The sequence below is a fragment of the Leiobunum rupestre genome, chromosome 6 (assembly GCF_980474605.1).
Source record: "Leiobunum rupestre chromosome 6, qqLeiRupe1.1.hap1, whole genome shotgun sequence".
Lineage (NCBI taxonomy): Eukaryota > Metazoa > Arthropoda > Arachnida > Opiliones > Sclerosomatidae > Leiobunum > Leiobunum rupestre.
In genome coordinates, this window is record NC_143389.1 from 55,599,244 (window position 1) to 55,625,074 (window position 25,831).

Here is a 25,831-nt window from a genome sequence, read left to right on the forward strand (position 1 = left end):
TAACAACTGATTTTTTGTTTACGCCGCGCTCACTAGTATTGTATTGTATTTTCATAGATTTCATTCATTTAAAACCAATTATGATTCCGCCAAATAGTTCGCTTGTAAAATACGATAATCCCGTTTTAGTAGTTGAAAAAGTTGAAGATAATGACAGTAAGGTGAGATTTTGTATCTACCCAAAAACTAAATAGGTCAAATATTCCAATTTTGCGTTTTGGCGCCATTTTTTAGGTTCGTTTGAATGGTTCCGCTGGTCAGATACAAAATAAACCGGTAGAATCCTATGAAGAAATCTTGGATTCTATCCTGCCGCCAAGGTAGAAACTGATTTCCAGAACATTGTTGAACTGTTGGAATAATTTTGTATATATATATTTTTCGTTTTGTGTAGAGAGTGGGAAGAAGATGGTGAAAAATGGGTGCAACACGTTTCTAGCACACCAGCTACAAGAATAGACGTTTTAAACTTGCAGGAGCAATTAGATACCAAATTGCAACAAAGACAAGCCAGAGAAACTGGTATTTGTCCCATAAGAAGGGAACTTTACGATCAGTGCTTCGGTAAAGTAGTCCAAAAGTGGAATTTTTGGTATATTTTTTATTTTTTTTTTACTTTTATACAGATGAGGTAATTAGACAAGTGGCAATAAGTTGCTCAGAAAGAGGTTTACTGCTTTTGCGTGTTAGGGATGAACTAAGAATGACATTGGCTGCTTATCAAACTCTTTACGAAAGCAGTATAGCGTTTGGAATAAGGAAAGCATTGCAGGCCGAACACAGTAAAGTTGATACTGAAGCACAGGTAATTTAATCGCAATCGCCTATTTATTTCAGATAAAACTGAATTCGAAAAATGACGCATTTTGTAGTTTAACATGAACATTCATACATTTCCCGTTTTAAAAGTAGCGCGGTACATTAGTACTTTCGATAGATGCGCGATGGCGCCAGTTTCTCTGTTTTACGATCGGCTGGAAAATCGGTGATTACTGATTAGTCAGCTCGATAGCATGAAAACAGTGTTGCCAGGTGGTTTTTGAGAAAGTCAACCAAACTTTATTTCAAAGTAGCCCAATTTGTCGCCCAAATTAAATTTAGTCTTTCTTAAGTAGCCAAATTTATTTCCCAAAATAAAACATTAATAAACAAATAGTAGGAACTCACTTAAACTAATTTTTGAAATCAGACCAATCATTTTATTAAAAATAGTACAAGTTACAATAATTAGTTATAAATTATTTGCATCTAAAAATTTAGTTGGCGGCACAAATTCCGAACCTTTTATGTTTAATCGCGATAGTCCGAATTTAACATACAATATAGATTTATTGCGATTTCTAAGATCAGTTTACGGAGTAGCCGCGGCAGCTTGAATCCGACAGTCAGTAGGAAACACGATAACAATAATGTTGTGTTTGGACAATTTTATAGCAATTTTGCAATCCTGTAAGTGGGTTGTCCACTTGCCCCTGTTTATGACTCTCCAGGCCAGAATTAGAGACCTGCGCCAAAATGACCGGCGGCGGCGGCGTACGCCGGCGTTTGGATAAATTTTAGAGCTATTTCTTGTAGCGACAGTTTAAAAAAAACGCGACCAGAAGGGCAAGGGCAAATACCAACTCGTACTAGTCCTTCCATGGACTAATTAATGTACTTCGCATAGGGACGCCCCGTTCCCGAATATTTGCTTCGGGCAGAGGTGGGCAAAATTAGTGAGCACTCGTTTTTGAAAATCCTGCAGTAATGAGCGAGCGCTTCAAATTCGAATTCCAGCTGCTCTTGTTCAGCGAGAGGGCTAAATTGAGCAGCCTCTGGGCGAGCGCCGAATAGTTCGCTCGGGCGTTGATGGCTGACGGCGCGCTGAGGGAGATTCCCCCATCGACGGGTTAGTTCCCTCACTTTTAAGCGCTCACCGCGCGCTGAGCGAGATCTCCCGATCGTCGGAATAGCCCCCTCACTTTTAAGCGACGCGTTAGTACCCTCAGTAGAAAGCGCTGACGCAGCGTTGAGGGAAAATTACCGAGAGAAGGAATAGTTCGCTCAGATTTGAGCGCTAGCTACGTGCGGATTTTGATCACGGTGAGCGACGGTAAAGTTCGTTTACGCAAATCGCTCACAGCGCGGCGAGCAAAAATTTCAAAAATCAAACATTACACTTTTACTCGGCTATGGGTTTATTATTTACTTTTTTTATTAATAAAATGAAGTGTACTCTAAACGTTAATGATATCTCCGATTGAATAAAATTCAAAGGTTCTTCCGAATTTATCCAACGATAAACTAGACTGCAAATATTCCGTTCAGTGTTAAAAGAGCTTTATTAAATATTAAAAGCCACAAATTATAACAATAGGCGCTAGTATACATTCTTTTGGTCTTGACAAACTTGGCAGGTAAAATGGGCTACGCGGTACGCGTTTCTTCATTTTTAGGGGATTGTGGCTACTTTAAAGGAAAATATTAGCGCGTTCTCAACTTAAATAATGATTGGTACCATAAAAACAAGAGGACATTTACTAACCCCTAATCTATCTCATTTGTAAATCTCTAGAATTTAATAGACAGTTTTATCAACTACCTACAGGGGCGGTGCCAGAAGATTCTTCGGTGTAGGCTAATAATGTTTATCATTTGTGGGCCCCCTGTTCCTCAATATTGGGCCCCTCTATATATTGACTTAAAATTCAATTTTGCAAATTCAGGTAATTTATTTATTATTTGATATTAGTGCGGTTTTTAAAATTTTACAGTATTAACTATCATCAAATATTTTATTTGAATTTAAAAATCGACTTGATGTGGCCCCGTCAGATCGATTTGTGGGCCCCTATTTGAACAAAAACGTAGGCTATAGCTCGTGTTGCCTACCCCTAACGCCGCTCCTGACTACCTACACCGGGATTTTAATCACAGTGAACGACGACAGAGTTCATTTACGGTAAATCGCGAAGAGCAAACATTTCAAAAATTAAACTTCACATTTGACGGTATGAACAAGTTAATAATAAGATTATTTTAATGTATATGTAAAATATAATACAATATCTTTGCATATAACCATCTTCGATTTTGTCTATTGTTTATGACATCGACAAAAATAACCATATCATCAAATGATCAAGCTAATTGCGAAGATTCACTGTTTTTAAATAATAATTTTTTTCACACCGAATTTTAGTAATAATAAAAATGTTTGAATAATTCTAATGTCTAGTTTGTGCGGGTAACAAAAATCAACAATGAAGAAGCTGTCAACGATCACCGTCAAGCTCAGCATGTGGGGAGTGGGGACCCGCTGGCTGCCGGTGAGTACGAACAAGGAGGGAGGGGGGTGGCATTACCAAGGTAACCTATTTAAAGTTACTATAGAGTAGTATCGCTCTGTAGCTTTGGGCTATGGCCGCCATTTTGAGGGCAGTTTTTTATCTATAGGAAAAAGCATGGGTGACGTCGACATACGTCACGCCGATATTACTCTATAGACAGTAGGCTATAATCACTATGCTGTAAACATCTGTGTCGCGCGAAAGCGATCCAAATGTGACGACTGACGATTACGATAAAAATTACATCATTCTTCCGAACTTCAAAAGGGCGTTATTTTATTTCGGGGGGGGGGGGATATCTATTTGAGCTTGTAATAACTTACACACAAATATTTTCTTTACATTTTTCTGTTTTTATTGCTTACGATGTTACACTTTATATACAATATCGGAAATATTTCAATAATTATTTAAATCTTCGCTCTTGCTTGATACCTACAAAAAAATTGTGTGGAGCGTGTCATTTTCGCCTAATTCCGTTTGCACATGTTTCTTAACAATGAAACGAAACCAAAATTAGTTACCGACATACGTCAAACGAGGAGGCAATGAACACCGCTAATGCCCCACAATGGAACATTTTGAAAAAAAGGATCCACCGTTGAACTTCGTATGTCATTAGAAAGTGTTCATCTTGTAAAATACGGAACAAATAAAACAGCGAATATATTTTAGTTTCAATAGTTCAGCATTTTAGAATCACACAGTCTAATGGCCTTTAGACAAACGAAAGTGGTCCTGAAAAGGACCGTTTAGGTTTTAGCCAATTAATTGGCTTCTTCTGGTTTTTCGTGAGACGAAGCGAATTTAAAGCCTGAAACTGAATAAAAAAACTCAAGCCACAGTCGAAATACTATAACTCCAAAAATATGGACTTGAAAAAATTAAACTTCGAAGGCGAGAAATATTATGAACAGCTAAAGCAAAAAACACGAAAAAATTAAACTAAGGAAGGACCGAAATACGAATCGAAAGACGCGGACTTAAGAAAAGTCGACAAGAAACTGTAACGAAATGAGAAAGGAACCTACTATTTATACTAATATTGTAGAAAGGATTACGAAGCGAGGTATAAGTATAGGAAACTTCGAAATTGCCCTCTTAAACGGCTAGAAGACCCAATGGAGGGGCGACTCATTGGCGTCAGTTTGGAATTCTGGCGTTGACCCCCCGTCATATGACGTTAAGAAGTACACGCTATTGTTGAAATTGAAAACTGCGAGAATGAAGAAAATGGGTTCGATGTTAAATAGAAAGAAACCTCCATTGACTGTCCCCCTATTTTAATATTTTTGTCAGGTGCAGTAACGAGTAAGTGGCGCCCTTGCTGTCTGGAATGGGCAGTGTTGGAAAAAAAAGCCCAAATGGGAAAAAAGGTTTGCAGAGCCAAATAAGATTTTATGAATCGGGCCAAGCCGCCAATTCAATGCTTTTGAATTAACTAATATTATTCTAATGTCTGAATATGTCGGCTATAGATTCCAAGGTTCAAGAATATCTAATCAACCCGATTAGTAGCAACTTAGTAAATAGTAACACAGATTAAATAAATATTGTAAATAAATGTAGTAAAAATAGCTAATAATACCATTAGTTAATAATATTGTTACATAAGTATGACACGTCTTATTCTTTATATGCAAAACGTTTACTGATAACTAGCCACAAGAGACACTCTATATAGAGGGCTTCTCGTGTATGACGTGGCCTTTATCAGCATCTCGCTAGGGGCGATTTTTTACCGTGATGACGTCACTCTGTAAATAGCTTTTAGTAAATTATTTCCATGAAATTATGGATTTATGATATTACGTAGTATTTTTATTTTTATTGATTAACGTTTTCATGTTAGTCTATCCGTAGTCCAGAAAAATATACTTTGGAGCTAACGTTCCGTAGACGCGGCCCGAATATACATGGTTTTCTCCGTTTTCCTATATGGTATTTTTATTATAGAATACTTATTTCCATTTCAGAAGGGCTAGTTTTGATCTAGTCTATGAAGCTATACGACTAATTTTTAGGGGAGTTCAGTTTAGCGAAAAGTATATTTATATATGTATATTATAAGCCAAGCCTAAATTAGCGAGCGAATGCCTATTTCGGGGAAATATTTGGCTAGTTATGTCCCGCTGCGACGAAGAGACGTTTCCTATGAGTGGTCAACCTTTCCCTTTTCGTTAAGATGCCGAAAGAGACGCCTTCGTGTCTGGACTCCACCTGCGGGTCCCAAAATTGAAACGATTGCGATAGTTTGGAAAGGGGTTGAGGTTCCGCCCCCCCCCCTCCCCTCTTTTCAAAACCTAAGAATCCGAGAGGGAAGAGAGAGAGCTAGAGATGAACAAGCTTCAAGTTGAAAACCGATCGCTAAAACGTAAATACAGCAAATTAGTTTTACCTATAGTTATTATTATTGTTACTAATTATTGATAATTTTTGCTTTTTTATTTCTTAGGACGACTTACAGAAAAATATTTGGATATTTTCTGTAACGAACAAGAACTCGACCAAAGACCAGACGAGCTGATGAATGCCAAGTTAAAGAACGGGGCAATGGAATTTGAACTCCAGTTGCATAAGGCGCAGTTGGACAATGCCAACAAAGCCCCCAAAGTGGTTGTAGCTGGTCTCCAAAATTCAAAAACCAGAAGAAACCAATTAATTGGCTAAAACCTAAACGGTCCTTTTCAGGACCACTTTCGTTTGGTCTAAAGGCCATTAGACTGTGTGATTCTAAAATGCTGAACTATTGAAACTAAAATATATTCGCTGTTTTAATTGTTCCGTATTTTACAAGATGAACACTTTCTAATGACATACGAAGTTCAACGGTGGATCCTTTTTTTTCAAAATGTTCCATTGTGGGGCATTAGCGGTGTTCATTGCCTCCTCGTTTGACGTATGTCGGTAACTAATTTTGGTTTCGTTTCATTGTTAAGAAACATGTGCAAACGGAATTAGGCGAAAATGACACGCTCCACACTTTTTTTTTTGTAGGTATCAAGCAAGAGCGAAGATTTAAATAATTATTGAAATATTTCCGATATTGTATATAAAGTGTAACATCGTAAGCAATAAAAACAGAAAAATGTAAAGAAAATATTTGTGTGTAAGTTATTACAAGCTCAAATAGATATCCCCCCCCCCCCGAAATAAAATAACGCCCTTTTGAAGTTCGGAAGAATGATGTAATTTTTATCGTAATCGTCAGTCGTCACATTTGGATCGCTTTCGCGCGACACAGATGTTTACAGCATAGTGATTATAGCCTACTGTCTATAGAGTAATATCGGCGTGACGTATGTCGACGTCACCCATGCTTTTTCCTATAGATAAAAAACTGCCCTCAAAATGGCGGCCATAGCCCAAAGCTACAGAGCGATACTACTCTATAGTAACTTTAAATAGGTTACCTTGGTAATGCCACCCCCCTCCCTCCTTGTTCGTACTCACCGGCAGCCAGCGGGTCCCCACTCCCCACATGCTGAGCTTGACGGTGATCGTTGACAGCTTCTTCATTGTTGATTTTTGTTACCCGCACAAACTAGACATTAGAATTATTCAAACATTTTTATTATTACTAAAATTCGGTGTGAAAAAAATTATTATTTAAAAACAGTGAATCTTCGCAATTAGCTTGATCATTTGATGATATGGTTATTTTTGTCGATGTCATAAACAATAGACAAAATCGAAGATGGTTATATGCAAAGATATTGTATTATATTTTACATATACATTAAAATAATCTTATTATTAACTTGTTCATACCGTCAAATGTGAAGTTTAATTTTTGAAATGTTTGCTCTTCGCGATTTACCGTAAATGAACTCTGTCGTCGTTCACTGTGATTAAAATCCCGGTGTAGGTAGTCAGGAGCGGCGTTAGGGGTAGGCAACACGAGCTATAGCCTACGTTTTTGTTCAAATAGGGGCCCACAAATCGATCTGACGGGGCCACATCAAGTCGATTTTTAAATTCAAATAAAATATTTGATGATAGTTAATACTGTAAAATTTTAAAAACCGCACTAATATCAAATAATAAATAAATTACCTGAATTTGCAAAATTGAATTATAAGTCAATATATAGAGGGGCCCAATATTGAGGAACAGGGGGCCCACAAATGATAAACATTATTAGCCTACACCGAAGAATCTTCTGGCACCGCCCCTGTAGGTAGTTGATAAAACTGTCTATTAAATTCTAGAGATTTACAAATGAGGTAGATTAGGGGTTAGTAAATGTCCTCTTGTTTTTATGGTACCAATCATTATTTAAGTTGAGAACGCGCTAATATTTTCCTTTAAAGTAGCCACAATCCCCTAAAAATGAAGAAACGCGTACCGCGTAGCCCATTTTACCTGCCAAGTTTGTCAAGACCAAAAGAATGTATACTAGCGCCTATTGTTATAATTTGTGGCTTTTAATATTTAATAAAGCTCTTTTAACACTGAACGGAATATTTGCAGTCTAGTTTATCGTTGGATAAATTCGGAAGAACCTTTGAATTTTATTCAATCGGAGATATCATTAACTCCCGACGTTTAGAGTACACTTCATTTTATTAATAAAAAAAGTAAATAATAAACCCATAGCCGAGTAAAAGTGTAATGTTTGATTTTTGAAATTTTTGCTCGCCGCGCTGTGAGCGATTTGCGTAAACGAACTTTACCGTCGCTCACCGTGATCAAAATCCGCACGTAGCTAGCGCTCAAATCTGAGCGAACTATTCCTTCTCTCGGTAATTTTCCCTCAACGCTGCGTCAGCGCTTTCTACTGAGGGTACTAACGCGTCGCTTAAAAGTGAGGGGGCTATCCCGACGATCGGGAGATCTCGCTCAGCGCGCGGTGAGCGCTTAAAAGTGAGGGAACTAACCCGTCGAGGGGGGAATCTCCCTCAGCGCGCCGTCAGCCATCAACGCCTGGAGCGAACTATTCGGCGCTCGCCCAGAGGCTGCTCAATTAGAGATAGAGAAAATAAACTCGTTTGCCTTGAGTACTCGCTCACTTGAGCAAGCCTTGTTTAAAACTCTATATGCTCATTTTTCCGAACGCTCGCAATTTTTTGCCCACCTCTGGGCCTTCGGGAGATTGTTAAATGTGCGCTCTGGCGGCGGAGTGAGGAACTAACTAACTAATGATAACCAGGGAAGAAGGAAAAGGGGTGAGGAAAGGGAAAATACAAATGTAGCTCAGCAGCTGGGAAATACGTGGGACTGGCTCAATTTGTAAAACGTTTGTTTTAATGTTTTAATGTGCTAAGTACATTAATTAGTCCATGAAGTGGGCCTCCGTAAACATGGTATCGTATAGTTGTTAAAGCTGGGACCCTTTGTCTCCTCTCCTAGCAACCAAAAAATATTAGACCTAGTCCGCCACTGATTATTATAATGCAATTTTAGAAAACATATCGATAAACCAAGCAACATTTAAATTTAAAGATAATTAAAATGTGGATAAGCCTTGGTTATATTAGGGACTCTCTATATAGCCAAGATAGCAATGCTGGAATCTATTGACGCTAAGTGAAAATGCTATTACTCTGTGTCGACCGAAATCCTAAAACCAAAATTTGACGTTCGACGTCGTATTCAAATGTCGTTATTTTCGCGTAAATGAAAACCAAAAAAAAAGTGTATAAAGAAAAAAAGGAAACGGTGGCGCGCCGTTCTTTGAATCGGCGGCGGCAGCGGTGGCGTGCGCCGATTTTCGAACAATCGGCGGCGGCGCGATCGGCGCGTTCAAAATTATCGGCGGCGTTTAGCGGCAGCGCAAGCCTCTAGCCAGAATGTTCTCTCCCCAGCTCCTTCAGTGGTCATTCCAGTAAAATATAATAATAATAATAATAATTATATAACCTAACTCTGACTGTCTGACCCCTGTTAGTAAGGAACAGTACGAGCCTGAAATAATATTCCGCTACTATACACTCTTTTTCGCGGTATTTTACTGGGCGCGTCCATGTTTGGTTTCCCCCCTTTCAGCCCCATCCTCCATTACGGATACCCAAAGAGTGGATGCTAGACTATCCGCTGAGGGCAGAGGCAATGGCCGACGAGCGGGAGGTAAGTAAGAGGGGTAAAATAAAGGCGCGAAAAAGAGTGTATAGCTGCCATAGTAGGAGTGCTCTAACCCAGGCTGCTGCTTCGTCTTATATACCCTCAGGCTCTCTTAAGCCCCATTTTCATGCTCGCTGGTAGCGGGTAAAAATTGACAAAATCCGCTTCCGCTACACACTTTTTCACTTTCCGCGTCGATCTGTTTCAAACAGATATTTTAGCTTTATTTTCACGCTTGCGAGTAGCGGATGCGAATTTTGACAATTTTTATCCGCTACCAGCGAGCATGAAAATGGGCCTTTAGGCGCCGAACTGGCTACCGAATTCACACAGTGAAGCCATTCGCGGTCAATAGTGTATTTTTCTCGACGGACCTTGATTCCCGGTAGGTGCTGGAACCATCCCTTTTTGTCCCAAAAGTGCGATCAAGCCGGGCTACCCTCCTTGTCATACGGATGAAATCATACCCGTGTCTGACGGTCTGACCAGTCTCTTTTTGGTGTCTAAATGACGCAGTCGACCTAAGAACTGGATTTTATTACGGTACTCTCGGAAGGCCATAGTGGACCAGCTCATTTCTCCTTGAATAGCAGCGAAAGGGCTAGCTGGGGTTAAGATGGGCGATGTGCTGTGCTTTTCTGCGTTTTACGAAATCACTTGAACCAATCAGGATACAGGTGTGTAGTTCCCTCGATCATGGAACCTAGGAGCAACAAACACAGCACCCCACACAAGGAGAACGCAACCCGTAAAAAATCGTGCATTTTCTTGTGTACATTTTTCATTGGTTAGACGCTTTAGCGCCTGCTGCCGTCGGAAGGGGAAAATTCGGAAATTGTCTTCCCCCTTTCCGTAAAAAGGTCAGCATAAAGGTTCGTCCAATGACATTTGTACACAACACTGCGTTAGCGTGTTTAAAGGCTAGCTGCGTTCTCCTTGTGTTTGTTGCTCCTAGGTAACAGTTTCCTTTTTGTATCACCAAATTTCGGTCATTGGTAAAAAACGCTGGTGGGGCTCATCTTCAGAGAAACTAAGGTAAAATATGTGGCTGTAAACCGCCCCTAGCGTTAGTTTGTTTCATGACTCGATCTTGGAATAATTAACGTATAGCAAAAGTGATATAATTACCAAAAGTGTGTCAATCGGACCTATTTCTTAATGAATGTTACGAGCGAAATACAAGTTGGGAGGGGAGAAGGGAAAGTATGCCTTGGGGAGGGAAGGAAGTTAAAACCAACAAATAACGCCTCGTAGTGAGGAACGGAGGAACTAAGTAGCAGTTGTCAAAGTTAGTGTATTTTTGGATTTTTCGTCGTTCTGTGGAGATGCTATCGCCATCTACCTACGATATAATACCATAGACTAAAATAAGATCCATAAAGGTGACAGTAAATAGTCTTTTATGTGGTCGATCTCGAGTCGAGCATTAATTAAACCTTTAGCATACGAAAGTACAGGGATTGTCACACTTTTGGTAATTATGTCACTTTTGCGTATAGGAATATTCCGGTTTAGCAAAAACCTGGAAACCTAGGGTAATGGCGCTCTAGCGGCGAGAAAACGCAAAGCTATATCTGCGCAAGTGCGAAAAACGAGACACAAATATATACAGAAAGTAGGGACACCTGGCGTTTATTTTTCGAACTAGTTTTGGCGTTCAATTTGAAAGTAGATATATTAACGGGTGGCGTAATTTACGTAGAAATAATTGTGCCCCGTTTATCACGCATGTGCAGACTTTGTCACGTATATTTTTCCCGATAGAGCGCCATTAGAACCGGATTTTCCGCCAGCGAAGGGAATTTCAACGAGACCGGAATATCCCTATGCGTTAATTAATCCAAGGCTCGATCCACTAACGTTTCCATGATTGCGCGAACATAAACAAATAAAATATTCCCCAGGACTAATATTGTCGTCTCCGCAATGTAACCCTCCACTTGGGGGTGGGGAAGGGGATGAACCGGAATTGGGTACAATATCCGGCTGGTTTTTCCGGTCGGTATTCGTTGGTTTAAAAATTATCTAATAAGTCTGTGACGTAAATTGTACCCAAAGTGACGTAATTCTAAGCTTTCACAATTTTTTCAAAAGGTGGCGCTAGTAGTTGAGGGTTACGTTGGGAAGACGCTTTTTGAAAAGGATAGCTGTCCTGGATAATCTTTTATTTGTCTATGGCGCGATTAACGGCGAAGAAAATGACCAGTGATTTTTAGAAAAATACCTGTACTTTTACAAAATTACTTGATAATCGTAAATAAATGAATTTATTATTAATATTCTTAACTATTTTCGTTTAATAAAAAAGATACATTCATGTCGATAGTTATCTGATTTTTGAGTCCATTTGATAATTCTTTAGTACCAATATAGGTTCCGAATGGTTTTGTAAATAAAAAATGTTATTTAATGATTGTCAGGTCGAGAAAATGGTAACAAACAATGAAATTCTCAGACACGATCTTAGTGAGTGGAAAGCAAAATGCGAACAAATTGAACAACGGATGGAGGAGCAACTCCAACTTCGAGAAAAACAACACGAGGAGGTTGTCAGCGGTCTAAAAAGAACAAACGAAAATTTTAAAGTACGTAGGCCTATTTGTTTCTTTTATAGCATTTTCCATTAGACTGCTCTATAGCGCTCTAGATCGTTCTGATCAAAATTTTATGTTCCATTTGCGTGCTCGGATCTGCTCCGATCAATTTTCGCGTGTTCCATTTACTGCTCTCGGGTGCTCCGTGATTGCTCTAAACGGATCTACCAATTTCGACAGATCAACGAATCGAGATCGGAGCAAATTTTTGCGTGTTCCTTTTCGATTTTTTGGCAAAATGGGAGACCAAGACGCGAAAATTCCAATTACTAGCAGACAAATAACCACAAAGCTAGGGAATATCCTAATGGGATGTTCCATTTCCGGTTTTACTGTAGTCGATCTGGGTGAGATTTATGACGCCAGAGACAGATTCGGAGCGAATCTCGAGCAATCAAATGGAAAACGCTATTAGTCATTCTACAACTCTCTCTTTTTCAGAATTTTAAGTAAAATTTCCTTTACAGGCCCAACTGGAAGCCATCATCGCTCCCCGGAACAAATAAAAGGAATAGAATACACGATTAACTTTCATCATTACAGCAAAAATGTGAGTACTAGAGACCTGTACAGCGAATGCCAGATCGCTAAAATGAAATTTCCCTTTCACGGCATTAAAATTTCCCTTTTTGTACCGAAAATTCCCTAGGTTTACAAAACCCGAGAAACATTGATATTTACGTAAACAAATTATTTAAGTAACCCTTGGAAAAGTGTTTTTCAAAATAATAATCGATGTAGGCCACTGGTATTCAACATAAAACGCCGTCTAAATTCTGAATACCAATATTTCATCTCTAATGTTGTTTGATTTTTCAGTTTAGTTTTTAAACGAAGGCTCAAATAAAATTGCAGGGGTGCCAACTTAACTGATTTCGACCAAAGCCTAAATTACTCTCAGTTACTAATTTTACTAATTGTATTGTATTTTTTTCCAAATTTAATTAATTTTTTCAGATCTAGTTTTGTTTTAAAATCATCCCCACCTCGAATGTTCCTAAATTTCGCGAATTTTCGGTTTAATTTCCCTTGTTCTTTTTTCGGTTTAATTTCCCTTGTTCTTTTTTCGGTTTAATTTCCGTTCTTTTTTCAAATTTCCGGTTTCATTTCCGTTTTTCTTTTTTCGAATTTCCGGTTTAATTTTCCTTTTTCCTTTTTCAAAATTTCGGTTTAATTTCCCTTTTTCTTTTTTCTAATTTTCGGTTTAATTTCCCTTTTTTTTTTCGTATTTTCGGTTTAGTTTCCCTTTTTCTTTTTTCAAATTTTCGGTTTAATTTCCCTTTTTTTTTCGTATTTTCGGTTTAGTTTCCCTTTTTCTTTTTTCGTATTTTCGGTTTAGTTTCCCTTTTTCTTTTTTCAAATTTTCGGTTTAATTTCCCTTTTTTTTTTCGAATTTTCGAGCTCCAAATTTCAGTAGATGTGGGAAATGTCCCTCAATCCCACATCACTGGATTTAATTAATTTTTCAGATCTAGTTTTGTTTTAAAATCATCCCTACCTCGAATTTTCCTAAATTTCGCGAATTTTCGGTTTAATTTCCCTTTTTCTTTTTTTAAATTTCCGGTAATTTCCGTTTTTCTTTTTTCGAATTTCCGGTTTAATTTCCCTTTTTCCTTTTTCGAATTTTTGAGCTCCAAATTTCCGTAGATGTGGGAAATTTCTGAGAGGGTGGGTACGCTTATAGCAGATATTATACAGTTAAGAGAATGATTATGCGAAAGCCCGCAATTTCGTAATGCTAATAACCATCGTAAAACCCTCTTTCAACGGCGAATGATGAAATTACCAGCGTGTAAAGCCTTGGCCAACTTTATTTGCTATTTGGCGGGTTTTCCCCCCTAAAAATTCGCTACGACTGGCTAACTTGTTCAAGATTGCAGTCAAGCCTATGGACAAATTCATTATTTCTTTTTAGTGGGAGAGCTGGAGAAGCATTTTTGAAGTGGGGGGGGGGGGGGAAACCGGATACAAGAGGGCCACGTTATTTTATGGAAATGCCTATTCAGCATCATTTTGCGCTGTTGTTTTGAATTTAATAAAGTTAAATATGATGGTGGTTTCTAAATGTTACGTTACTTTCACTTAAACGCTCACTACAATTTGAATGATAGAAGGGAAACTTAAAAGTACCTGCACCTGCCACCAGGTGGCACTTTTCAATAACTCACTCTTCCCACCATCTCTCTACTCTTTTGATATTAACCTTGATGTAGTTTAAGCACCATCCGCAAGATAGGCACCATAATAGAGTTTGATATGGGGGCAACTGAGCTTTCCTGTCTCGCCTGTTCTCGGACGAAAAGTGTACTCTTTTTACCCTAAAACGTTTTATTCGCCTGTTCCGGAGATGAAAATTACTCCGCCCCATAAACTATTCCCTTGTTCCGTAGTATTAGGGCTACTCTTTTCCCTCCTTCTGAAAAGGAGGTGTCAAGAGAGATTGCAATAGAAAAGAGATTTTTTTTAATAATATTTTTTGTAATGTATTACAAAATGTGTATAGTTCCATTTCTCCACTTAAAGTATTTTTAAAAACGTTAAACTTTTCAATAATCAAATCAAATAATTCTTTTTTTTAACAATCGAAAACTATCACTCGTTACGACTTGTTTTAACGTAACTAGCGCTAATCAGCCCTAGTTTCTTATAAATCTGGTGGCAGAAATGTGAAATTTCTTGATCGACCAGTAATATAATTAAGGCATCGAAATGAAATTGTACAAATTTTATAGCAAATATAATGCGTTTAAAGAATGTGTTATTCAATAAAAGCAATATTGTAGCCAGATTTGCAACCTCTACAATGCAAAATGACTATGGGACTGCCTTGATTTACGGTTTTTGGTGACACCATAAGTGTATAATATTTTTACATAAGTGTGACACTTCGTATTCTTCACATGCAAAAGTTTTACACAAGACAGACTGCATTATGGGCTTCGTCGCCGTTTTGCGTCCGCTTGCTAACGCGTCACACGCAGCCTTTGACAGCGCCTCGCTAGGGGGAGATTTTCTTCTTCCGTTACTAGCTCTCAGTAAAATATTCCCGAAAGTGACAAACTTATGGAACAATATTATTAACTTATGGAACAATATTATAGACTTATGGTGACACTTAATTACCGGGCAGCGTTGCAGGTAGTATTTTTGTACCAACAGCAAATTATGGTATTACTGGTCAGATATATCGTACGATTGGGTATGATTATATTTAAAGGTGAAATTGGCGCCATCTAGAATAATTTAAAGCATTAAAATCAAACGAGTTGTAATAGCAGCCACTATTAAAGCTACAGTTATAACGTTGGACGATTTCAAAAAAGTTTTAAAATTAAAAAGAGATCGTGAACAACAATTTTGGACTTTATTACGCTGTTTAAACCTACTATACATACATACCAACACTCGGTATTGATTATAAGTACTGGGTTTGAGGGCCTGATCTCACGAACGTAATTGGGTCAAAAACACGCAACATCCGTGTTTTGAAAAACAAAGGCCTTAGATTTGCACTCCTTAATTTATTCGTTAAAAATCTTTAGTTTTATTATGACAAAATATGGCTGGTGATCCTGGATTGGTTCCATTGGCGAGAAACTGCGCCCCGCGCTGTTCTCTTATTAAGCTCGATTTCGGTTTCGTTTTTTTTTTCACAAATTGACAATTTCACCGTGGAGGAAATGTCAGGAATGGTGCTGTATTAAAATTTTGACGCTTCACCCGGATGGCAACGAAAAGGGGGAAAGCACCTGGTCTTTTTTATCTTGGCGCGCAGGGTGACCAGACTTCCTATATTTCCTATATTTTTAATCCCTTCCTATAAATTCCTTTATTTTCACCTATTTTCCTATAATTTCACGGTCTTTTGTGTCATAGAACATCTTGTGAAAACACTGCCACTTTCAAACAAAATGTACGGGCTTTCGTAAATCCGCTAAGTGATCCAATAATGCAAGAAAGCAGTGTACAATTATTTTCAATATTCAACGTTATTCGAGTCAAAGTATACCGATATGCAATAATTACCTTATTATTTTTTCCATTTAGTGTCCTAAATTTTCCTATAATTGGCCTATTTAGTTTCCTATATTTCGCCTCTAAAATTCCTATTGTCCCTATAAAATTTTCAAAGCCTTTCCCTGGTCACCCTGGGCGCGTGACGATGCAATCTGGGGGGACTAAGGGCTGCTCCCAATTTACGTAACGCACTAATGGGGAGGGAAGAAATATGTGACGTCACAACAAAATTCTATTACGGCACCTCTTTTATCAATTATTTTAAGGTACATTACCAATATAATAGTGGTTTTTCTCATTTACAATATTATGATTTTCTAGGTGTTCCATCATTAAAAATACACTTAATTTTGTATGTAATTTAATAATTTTAAGGTTTATGTTGCTTTTATAATTGAGGAGGGAGTATTTGTGACGTCAGTGGCGTAGGAATGTTTGAGAGTGGGGGGGGGGGGGGGCAAAGCAGTTTATACCTGGCGGTCGGGGACCAAATTTTGTATTTTTGGCGTTTGTATATTTTATAGATGAATTTAAATTGATAATTAACGTAAAAATATAATAGATTTTTCTAAGTTTGAAGTATATTTTGATACAAAAGCAATATTATATTTCTTAAGAAAATGAAGGACCATAGTTTAATATTTGCTCTATTAAGCCGTTTCTAACTTTATTTCATAAATTTTAATTTCCACCGAGCATTAAGTGTGGGGGGCAATTACATTAGCCCCCCTCCCCGGAAAATGGCTTGAGAGGGGCATTCCACCCCGGTTCCTACGCCTCTGCGTGACGTAATTTAGAAGGTGGGATATTTCGAATTGTGAGGGGGAGTCGAAAAGTTGTTTTGTTGCGTTACGTCCCCATTATCCCGTTGGGGGCCACGCGTTTGAATCATCTTTACATTACGACTCCTTACATTTCCTCCATAATTTAACAAATCCATTTATCGATAAAATAACACTGGATACAATTTTTAGGCAACGCTTGCTGAGTGTCAATTTCACACGAGGGCCGCGAGCAAGATATTACCAATATCCTTTTATCATTAGTTTAAATGCGCCTTGGTAATCTTTTGTGGGATTTTTCTCGAGTTTATAGTTCCGTAACGGGTAAAGTGCCGTTGGCCTTATGAATGGGTCTTTGAGTTGGTACGTTTAAATGCGACACGCCACTGGCTTTGCCGTTGCTATCGTGCTGGTGGGTGGAATGGCTGTCGTGAACGGCCGATACCTGAGTGGAAACTGACCAGCGGCCTCCTCGGCTGGGTCGTTGATTTCCTTGACCTATCCACCTGACCGACTTGTAACGGTGGTAGTCGTTTTTCAATAGATTTATTACCTGTTTTAGAAAATTATAAAAAAAGGCATTGTTTATTGGAAACCTTACAAGTGCATTTAAGCGAATTCCATTTGACCGAATCCCAAAACACCGAATTCCATTTGACCGAATCCCATTCATACGAATTTTATTTAAGCAAATCCCATTTCTTTAACTCCTTTGGAAATCAGCTATGCTGAAAGGGATATCGTTGTCTGTTGTAATAATTCCAGACAATAGCTTAGGTTTGATATACAGACGTTGCATATCAAATTATATTAGATTATTTTATTTTGCTTATTTTAGATATTGAATCTCTAACTTTTATTAAGAGGGGGATAAGTAGATTCGGCTTAATGGGATGTAGTGTTGTAAGTCGGTTCCCCTTCCATAAAAACTTGTTGAGGTTAACGGTAATAGTTAGTGTAGGGAGCTGTTGGCTCGCGTGGCATGAAGGGCTTTCCACCACCCTCCTACGGACCTACGCATTGTAACCCGGCCACCTGAATTAAAGGCTTCAAAAGTCGCTTGATGACTTAGGCCTAAGGTGGTGCCTTGGGTATTAGCCTAGCTGATTATTATTTTAAGTCGGAAAATATTCCGTATTTTTCCGAAAAAAAAGTTTTAATTCCATGATCAGTTTAATATATTGTTTGCAAATTTAAATAAAGCGACATTTTAATTTTTCCGAATCTGAAAGTAAAACTAAACCTCTAGACTAGTTTAAACTAATTAACAATGTAACGCTATTAATGTTTTGTAGTATGTTTACTGTTATTAGACATTTAATGTCGATAAAAAGTTAAAAACATTAAAAACCCTTAAAAAGTAATTTATGTTTTAATTTTTTATTTTTCCGATTTGCGGAAAATTTTCAGGAAATTTTTCCGGAAAATGAACAACACTAATGGGATGTTTTCCATGATTCCATCATTAAGTCGGTTAAATGTGATTGATCGACCGAATAGGATTCGGCTGAATGCAATTCGACCCAATGGAATTCTACCCAATGGTACAGGAGCATAAACTACTGTTGTTCAGCTTAACAGATAATGGCTGCGTTCAGTAACAGCACAGTCATAGGATAGAATCCGGTTTCTAAGAAAATTATCGTTAAGTTCCGTGACGTATCATGCCTTCCCCCACTTATTGGCAGAAAGGGGGCGTTGTTTTTCAGAGTGCTGCCCACAGACTCACCGTTAAGCTGAACACATTCTGTAATGTACTTATTAAAAGACATATTTACCTCATTGTTGAGGTAGCAGTAGATGAGAGCGACTGAAAAACCCTGCGAAGAAAATAGATAAAATATATATTCAAGCGTGTTCCTATGGTTTTCACTTATCTAGGGGAATTTCGTCGACTGGCTTTCGGAATCTTGAATAAGAATTATCAAGGACATTTAAGTACACACAATCCCCCAGATGTATTAACTGTATTTTATCGAAAAATAATTTGTCGAGTTACGTGGTTTTGGAAATAAAGTAGCGAAACGCGAAAACATGAATTTAAATTAATCTTTAGACAAAATGGATTTTTCGGGTTACCTGGTTTTCGAAATAAGGTAGCGAAACGCGAACGAGTTAGATGGCGCCTGTATCAATTGGCACGGAATTCAAATATGACAGTAGTGCGTACGCCGGTTGTGGGGTCCCGCGAATTGGCCAGAAATGTAATTTAAAATTAAAATTTCTGAATGCAACCGAAATCGAAATTTAGAAATAATCAGTACTAACTCAAAAATATAATATTCAACCAAGTCGGTGTTAATTTAAAAAACTATGTAAATTTAAATTGAAAAACACCCAAAATCATTAAAATGGGCAAATGCCCCACTCCCGGGGCCTCGATCTTACAAATGTTAACAATGCCGATGAGGGCATGATATTTACAATTGATTGACGTATCACGTGTCTTTGTACCTTTAACGTACAGCGAGAAATCTAGCGAAAACAGGCGGCGGCGGACACCATACGTGAAACCATACGTCTATAATACTGTTCCATAAATTTGTCACTTTGGGGAACATTTTACTGAGAGCTAGTAATGGGGTGACGTCATCACAAGAAGAAAATCTCCCCCTAGCGAGGCGCTTTCAAAGGCTACGTGTGATGCGTTAGCAAGCGGACGCAAAATGGTGACTAACCCCATAATGTAGTCTGTCTTGTGAATAGCTCTCAGTAAAACCTTTGCATGTGAAGAGTAAGAAGTGTCACACTTATGTTACAATATTATACACTTACGGTGAATCTAATACACAGAAATCCCCTAGGATTGTGTGTAAAAACGCCACTACAAAAAATATATTAGGCCTAACGAAGATTTTGCGTCGACGCTCGTCGTTGCTGCATTTTTCGCCCTTTTCAAAAATGAAAACCAGCCTTAACGGAAAAATTGCTTCTATAAAGTGAATGTAGAACCTGTCGACTCGGTTTAAGTTGGTTAGACCAGGGCCTTGCAAATAGGGGCAGTGGAGGCAAAATCCCCAGGGCCCGCTGCAAAAAGGGGCCCAGAAGCATGTTTTTTATGGCCCCGGTACGATAGGGGCCCATCGCCTTGACCTTCATTAGCACTTGAAAAATTCAGTTAGAAGGGCCCGCCATGACACAATAAGGCCCGGGCCTGAAATGTCTCTGCACGGCCCTGGGTTTAACTCGACGAGCCAGGCAAATCTGATGAACGACCCCAAAGGAAAGCCTCTTTTTTTATTTAAATTATCTTCAAATTGGCCCCTAGAGGTCACTAACAAAGGGAACGACCCGAAGTGATTTTGATTCAATTCGGGGGATAAGTAGACCTTTATGTAACTTGAAATTTCCCAAAAGGAAAAGTTTCGACGGGCTTTAGTTTTGCCATGGCAACCAATAATGTTTTTGATTACTTAAAATGTTAAGAAATAAATTATACAAAATAATGTACACGCATTTACCCATTTTAACATGAATTTACCCAATGTACAATTTATTTAGAGAATTTATTTTTTTAATATTTAAAACTTTCTCAAATTGGAAACCATTAAAATTCATGTTAATCTGGGTAAATGCGTGTACATTTTTTTATATAATTTATTTTTTAATATTTTAATTTGTTTCATCTGCGATTTCTCCATGTTAACTTCCATAGAGAAAGTAGATTTTTAGTAATCAAAAACATTATTGGTTTCCATGGCAAAACTAAAGCCCGTCGAAACTTTTCAAGTTACATAAAGGTCTACTTATTCCCCGCATTTAAACAAAATCGGTGAAAATCACCTCGGGTCGTCTCCTAGTAAGTTAAGTGCAACGGTTCATACCTGTAATCCGTCAATGATGGAGCTGAAATATTGGAGGACTTCTCTGCTTAAGCAGGTGGAGTTTTTATTGTCGGGGGAGTAGAGAATGATGAAGGAGTGAACTCCAAATAGTGGAATCAACACCAAGGTCGCTCGCACGGCTTTTCTGCATAAAAGAGTATTATTTGTATTATATTATTTATTATTATCATAAGCCTATCATAAGGTCCCCATAAGCAAAGATCTAGGCCAAATTTTTTACAATCACATACCCGTTATTATGAGGTAGGTATTCAAAATCTACACCTCCTAGTGGCTACGTCCTCAACTATGCATTTCTGAAATAAATTTCGCGAAATCCATTATGAATGCGCTCAAGCCGTTCGCGAACGTTTTTATTTCGTGACCCCCTTTATGGGGGGGGGGGGCAAGGAATTTTGAGTTTACTCAATAGTGGAACAAATAGATGGTTAGCTAGTAGTGCCCGTAAAGGCGAGAGAGAACCGTTCGACATTGTAGAGAAGTCTACGGGTAACCTCTCTGAAAGAGAAGTGGTGGAGAAAACTGTAAATCAGTCACTTCGTAGTGGTCGCTGCTCCAAATCCCGAAGAGCAGTATCGGTTAACCTATAAAAAAGTTCTGCGGAGAAAACGGAGAAAGATAATAAGGTTAGCTGGTACTCCTCGTAATGGCTCGTGGAAGGTGAATTTTCTGTTTGAAATTCTAGAGAGTCAAAGGAAGTAACCTCTAAATGAAAAGGTGCGGAGAAAAAGAAAAAGGGAAACAGTTACCTAGTAGTGGTGACAAAGTCGCACTTCCAAGTTCAAATCACGCAAAGTAGTACCGGTTAACTTGAATTTGACGGCTCGGAACGAGAGAGAAGAGAGAGCTTTAGCGCCTGCTGCCGTCCGAAGGGGAAAATTCGAAAATTGTCTTTCCCCTTCCCGTAAAACGTTCAGAGTAATGGTTCGTCCAATGAAATGTGTACACAACACAGACTGCGATAGTATGGCGTGTTTAAAGGCCTGGTGTGGAACTTTCTTATCGAAGCCGTGTATGGCCAGAAGTAATAAATAATTGCGGCACTTTCTTATCGAAGCCGTGTATGGACAGAAGTAATAAATAAGTGGGGCACTACTTAACGAAGCCGTGTTTGGCCAGAAGTAATAAATAAATGCGGCACTTTCTTATCGAAGTCGTGTATGGCCAGAAGTAATATTTCACTCAAATTTAAGGTTTATTACCAATTCATGATTTTCTGCTACCTGCTTAAATGGAATACAGGCACGAAATAATATTATCGCCTTCTTGGCGAACTTGTTAAACTTAGAACCACTCGGGAGAAATCTCCGCCGCGAGCCCATAGTACCGTAGCCAAGGCTTATTCACCATTTTATCGCTTTAAAACATTAAATTAATATTAGAAAAAAGAATTGTGTTTCGGAAGGTATGCATTTTTCAAATTTGAGATTTAGACGCGTTTTGCGTGGCATTTATCAACCCGCGCGTGGCTGCTCTACCAAGTAAGATATTATTTTAAACGTAGAAATTTTGAAAACGAAGACGTCGCTACTGCCCTATCGTCGTACGTTCATTTTCTTCTCGCATGGACAATGCCGTGAACATGGGGCTCTATGCTAGACCTTTACTTATGGGAACCTTATGATAGGCTTATGTTATTATATATAATTTATACCTGAAGTGACCGGGTTCGTTGGATTGCACGGAACGCAATTTAGTGACTAGAATGTACACAATATGACAAAGAAAGATCAAATTCATCTGAAAATTGAAGATATTAGAGTAATTTTTAGCTTTGTTTCGTAAAGAAGTGGTTAATCATAATTGAAACTTACCACTAAGAAGATGAAGGTTGGAGCGTAAAGAATAAACTCTATCTTTTCTGGAAGGATCCAGCAACTGTTTTAATACCAATTAAAATTTAGGAACTAGGATCTAGTTGATACAACTATTGGGCCGAGCGAGACAAATAAAGATTTGCTATTCTTGGATCCCGTTAAATCTAAACCAAATCGGCTAAAAATTACCGTAGCTACTGCATATGAGATCAACCATTTTCAAAGATGGCTTCATATTATCACCAGAAACAAGAGGTCTCATCAACCAAATAACAAAATATTTGAAATCGGCTATAAACAGCGGCGACTATCAGATTATTCCGCCATTTTTCAAAATGGCTTTACATTTTAACCAAAATAGCACGTCTACTGCATGTGACCAATCAACAGAAATATTTTGACAAATTGGCATTAATGTTTGGGGCACTGCTGGGTGAAAACTCGGATATAAACGTTTCGCGTAGAGTCTGCAAGTTCTCTCTTCACTGGCTAGAGGTGTTGGCTCGGGTGGCATGAAGGGCAATTTAACCCGGCCACCTAAATTAAGGGCCGATTATTATTACGATTTGTATATCACATGTAAGATAATCAATCATTCGGTAATGAAACCTTGTTCACCGGATATGACGTAAATTACGTCACTTCCAACTTCGTGACGAAAAACGCGTCATCGACTTTATAGAAGTAAAACTGAAGTTAGTGAATTAGAAATCGACCAGAATTTCATGCGATTCTACGTTGTCCTTGGTAGCTTTACCCAACCGCCTGTATATGACTGGTGGAATTTTCATTGACGGCATTAAATAAGCGAGTTTCGATAATATCTGACCCATGCGCAGTTAGACGAAAAAGTCGACGAGGATGGTACTTTGACATCACACCTCAGTGTGACCTCGGTGACCTATGACGTCAGCTTAGTCTTCCCTTTGTTTTGACAAGTACCATCCTAATAGTTAATTTTAAAGTCGAGAGATGGCGGTGCGGTCATTGAAACTCGCTTATTAGCTAAAATTCAACATTTATGAGTTATTTTTCTCCACCGCCTATCTTCGATTGAGCCTAAGGTGATGCGTTGGGTATTAGCCTAGCTGATTATTTATTTGCTTAACTAATTATAAGACAAAATGATTTTCCAGATAGTTGTATAGTAGGGTTTGTTCGCTCGGCAAATTATCGTAATTTCGGGTAGATAAGCGGCACTCATCAAAAGGCACCGTGAAAAAGTAATCGTAATATTAGTCGCGGAAAAGCGAGGATTTCATCGCCATATCGGTTCCAAATACACCACATCCAATGTTAAGCCGCACACGCAATTTTCAACTTTTAGAACCATATAACCCGCGGAGTATTTACCCGAAATTGCGGTAAATTAATAATTAATAAATTAAGTGATTTCAAATATACTTTTCATCGTATTTGACCTTCCGAACTATGGCGTAGACCAATGTCATCAGCAAGGGAAATCCTAAAAATAGACCGCGGAATAAAATGGCGTCAAATTCAGGTACCGCTGTTTGTAAAGAGCCTAGCGCCGCCGATCCAACGCCGCCGTCGCCGACAATTTATCTGGCGCCGAACCACCACCGCCGTCACCGATAATTTGTCTGGCGACGAACCACCACCGCCGTCGCCGATAATTTGTCTGGCGCCGAACCACCACCGCCGTCGCCGATAATTTATCTGGCGCCAAACCACCACCGCCGTCGCCGATAATTTGTCTGGCGCCGATCCAACGCTGCCGTCGCCGATAATTTGTCTGGCGCCGAACCACCACCGCCGTCGCCGATAATTTGTCTGGCGCCGATCCAACGCCGCCGTCGCCGATAATTTATCTGGCGCCGAACCACCACCACCGAGACATTGACTTTTCAGCGCGCCGCCGGTAAATTTTGATCCCGCAGCCGAAATGTTTTGGAATTCTCCCCTCAAAATTTTCAAAAAGGGGGGATAAACTTTTGTCCCTTCACGCCGCCGCCGCCGAAAAAATTCAACACCGCTGAGGATATTAGCGCGCCGGTTGATTTTCGCGAAACACCGCCGACATAAATCTAATCGGCGCTATGCTCTAACAGAGAGAATTTAGAAATGATCTCTGGCTCTAACAACTGGAGTACCCGAGGTGTTTATTGCCGATTTTGTTCAAAGTCGGGCGTAATGTAAACCTTTATGAGATATGAAATTTCCCAAGAGGAGACGTTGCACTACGCATTCGATTTGCCATGGCAAACGAAAATATTTTTGACCACTTAAAACAAAAAAAATCTCTATTTAACGAAAATTTTCAAAACATTTGAAATTCACGAAATGGGTAATTTGGACCACATTTAGGTAAATTTCATCCTGTTTAGGTAAATTGGAACATTTCTGGGGTAAAATTGTAACAATGTTTATGTAAAGTAAGGAAAAAAAATTATTTTTGTTTTAAGTGATCAAAAACATTTTCGGTTGCTATAGCAAATCGAATGGGTAGTGCAACGTCTCCTTTTAGGAAATTTCATATCTCATATATGTCTACATTACTCCCGACTTTGAACAAAATCGGCAATAAACAGCTCCTTGTAAGTAGTAAGTCTTGGTGTATTACCCCATCCGACCACGTAGAAATGCCAAAACTTTCTCTGCTCGGAAAAAGCGGCGGCGATTTGTCGATGCAAGTAGAATCCTTCGCAGAACATCCAAATGTAACTGCTCAGTCGGAAGTACTTGTAAAGAATCACCAGGATTTTGCAGAAAGCCTGCGAGGATTGAGACGAAAATATTTATAGTTATTCGTTGCTATAAACGTGCGCATTGATGGGCTTAGCTCAAGCACGCGCTAATTTGAAAGGCTATTTGGGAGGAGAAATCGGCGCACCTATCTTTAATCGCGTTTATTTGAGGGGAAAAATCAGTGCACCTCTATTTTTAGAGCACATTTCAGAGGATAAATCTTAGCTACCTCTTTTTCGCGTTCATTGTAGTCGAAATCGGGGTTCCTCTTTTTTTGAGTCCTCATTTGAGAATTTTAAATCGGCGTTTATCTCGTTTTCACGCTCACTTGAGATTATAAATCAGCGATTATCTGTTTTTTGGCGCTCATTTGAGATTAGAAATCGGCGTACTTTCTTTTTCGCGCTCATGTAAGATTAAAAATCGGTGCTCCTTTCTCGCGCTCATTTGAAATTAGAAATCAGTGCTCCTTTCTTTTTCGCGCTCATGTAAGATTAAAAATCGGCACTCCTTTCTTTTTCGCGCTCATGTAAGATTAAAAATCGGTGCTCCTTTCTCGCGCTCATTTGAAATTAGAAATCAGTGATCCTTTCTTTTTCGCGCTCATGTAAGATTAAAAATCGGTGCTCCTTTCTCGCGCTCATTTGAAATTAGAAATCAGTGCTCCTTTCTTTT

General features: G+C 38.7%; 2 protein-coding genes across 5 annotated transcripts in view; one reads left to right on the forward strand and one right to left on the reverse strand.

Annotated features, from left to right (window-relative positions):
* Nucleotides 1–24: 24 nt before the first annotated feature.
* Nucleotides 25–13,934, forward strand: Dnali1 (Putative inner dynein arm light chain, axonemal Dnali1). Of its 2 annotated transcripts, none has more exons than XM_090177494.1 (7): nt 25–161; nt 235–320; nt 395–564; nt 627–805; nt 11,813–11,977; nt 12,454–12,536; nt 13,902–13,934. In XM_090177494.1, the coding sequence occupies exons 1-6, from the start codon at nt 81–83 to the stop codon at nt 12,490–12,492; spliced, it is 720 nt and encodes a 239-aa protein (XP_090033620.1). In that variant the 5' UTR covers nt 25–80; the 3' UTR covers nt 12,493–12,536; nt 13,902–13,934. The 2 variants fall into 2 exon arrangements, with proteins under 2 accessions (XP_090033620.1, XP_090033622.1); XM_090177496.1 differs by having other exon boundaries at nt 113–156.
* Nucleotides 13,935–15,328: 1,394 nt separating this feature from the next.
* The window catches only part of LOC149942665 (calcitonin gene-related peptide type 1 receptor-like), an 81,640-nt gene continuing 71,137 nt past the window's right edge, over nt 15,329–25,831 (reverse strand). For all 3 annotated transcript variants that reach the window (XM_090178274.1, XM_090178275.1, XM_090178277.1), the window contains 7 exons: nt 25,032–25,182; nt 23,852–23,912; nt 22,445–22,508; nt 22,285–22,370; nt 20,610–20,754; nt 18,564–18,605; nt 15,329–17,338 (listed from right to left, as the gene is read on the reverse strand). In XM_090178274.1, the coding sequence (XP_090034400.1) occupies nt 17,093–17,338; nt 18,564–18,605; nt 20,610–20,754; nt 22,285–22,370; nt 22,445–22,508; nt 23,852–23,912; nt 25,032–25,182 (795 nt within the window). In that variant the 3' untranslated portion in view covers nt 15,329–17,092. The remainder of the gene's footprint in view (nt 17,339–18,563; nt 18,606–20,609; nt 20,755–22,284; nt 22,371–22,444; nt 22,509–23,851; nt 23,913–25,031; nt 25,183–25,831) is intronic.

Excerpts from the sequence above, each read along its gene's own strand:
- Dnali1 (XM_090177494.1), top strand. The coding sequence starts at position 81 with ATGATTCCGCCAAATAGTTCGCTTGTAAAATACGATAATCCCGTTTTA. Across the intron at positions 162-234 it reads TTGAAGATAATGACAGTAAG|GTTCGTTTGAATGGTTCCGC; the intron begins GTGAGATTTTGT and ends GCCATTTTTTAG. Across the intron at positions 565-626 it reads ACTTTACGATCAGTGCTTCG|ATGAGGTAATTAGACAAGTG; the intron begins GTAAAGTAGTCC and ends ACTTTTATACAG.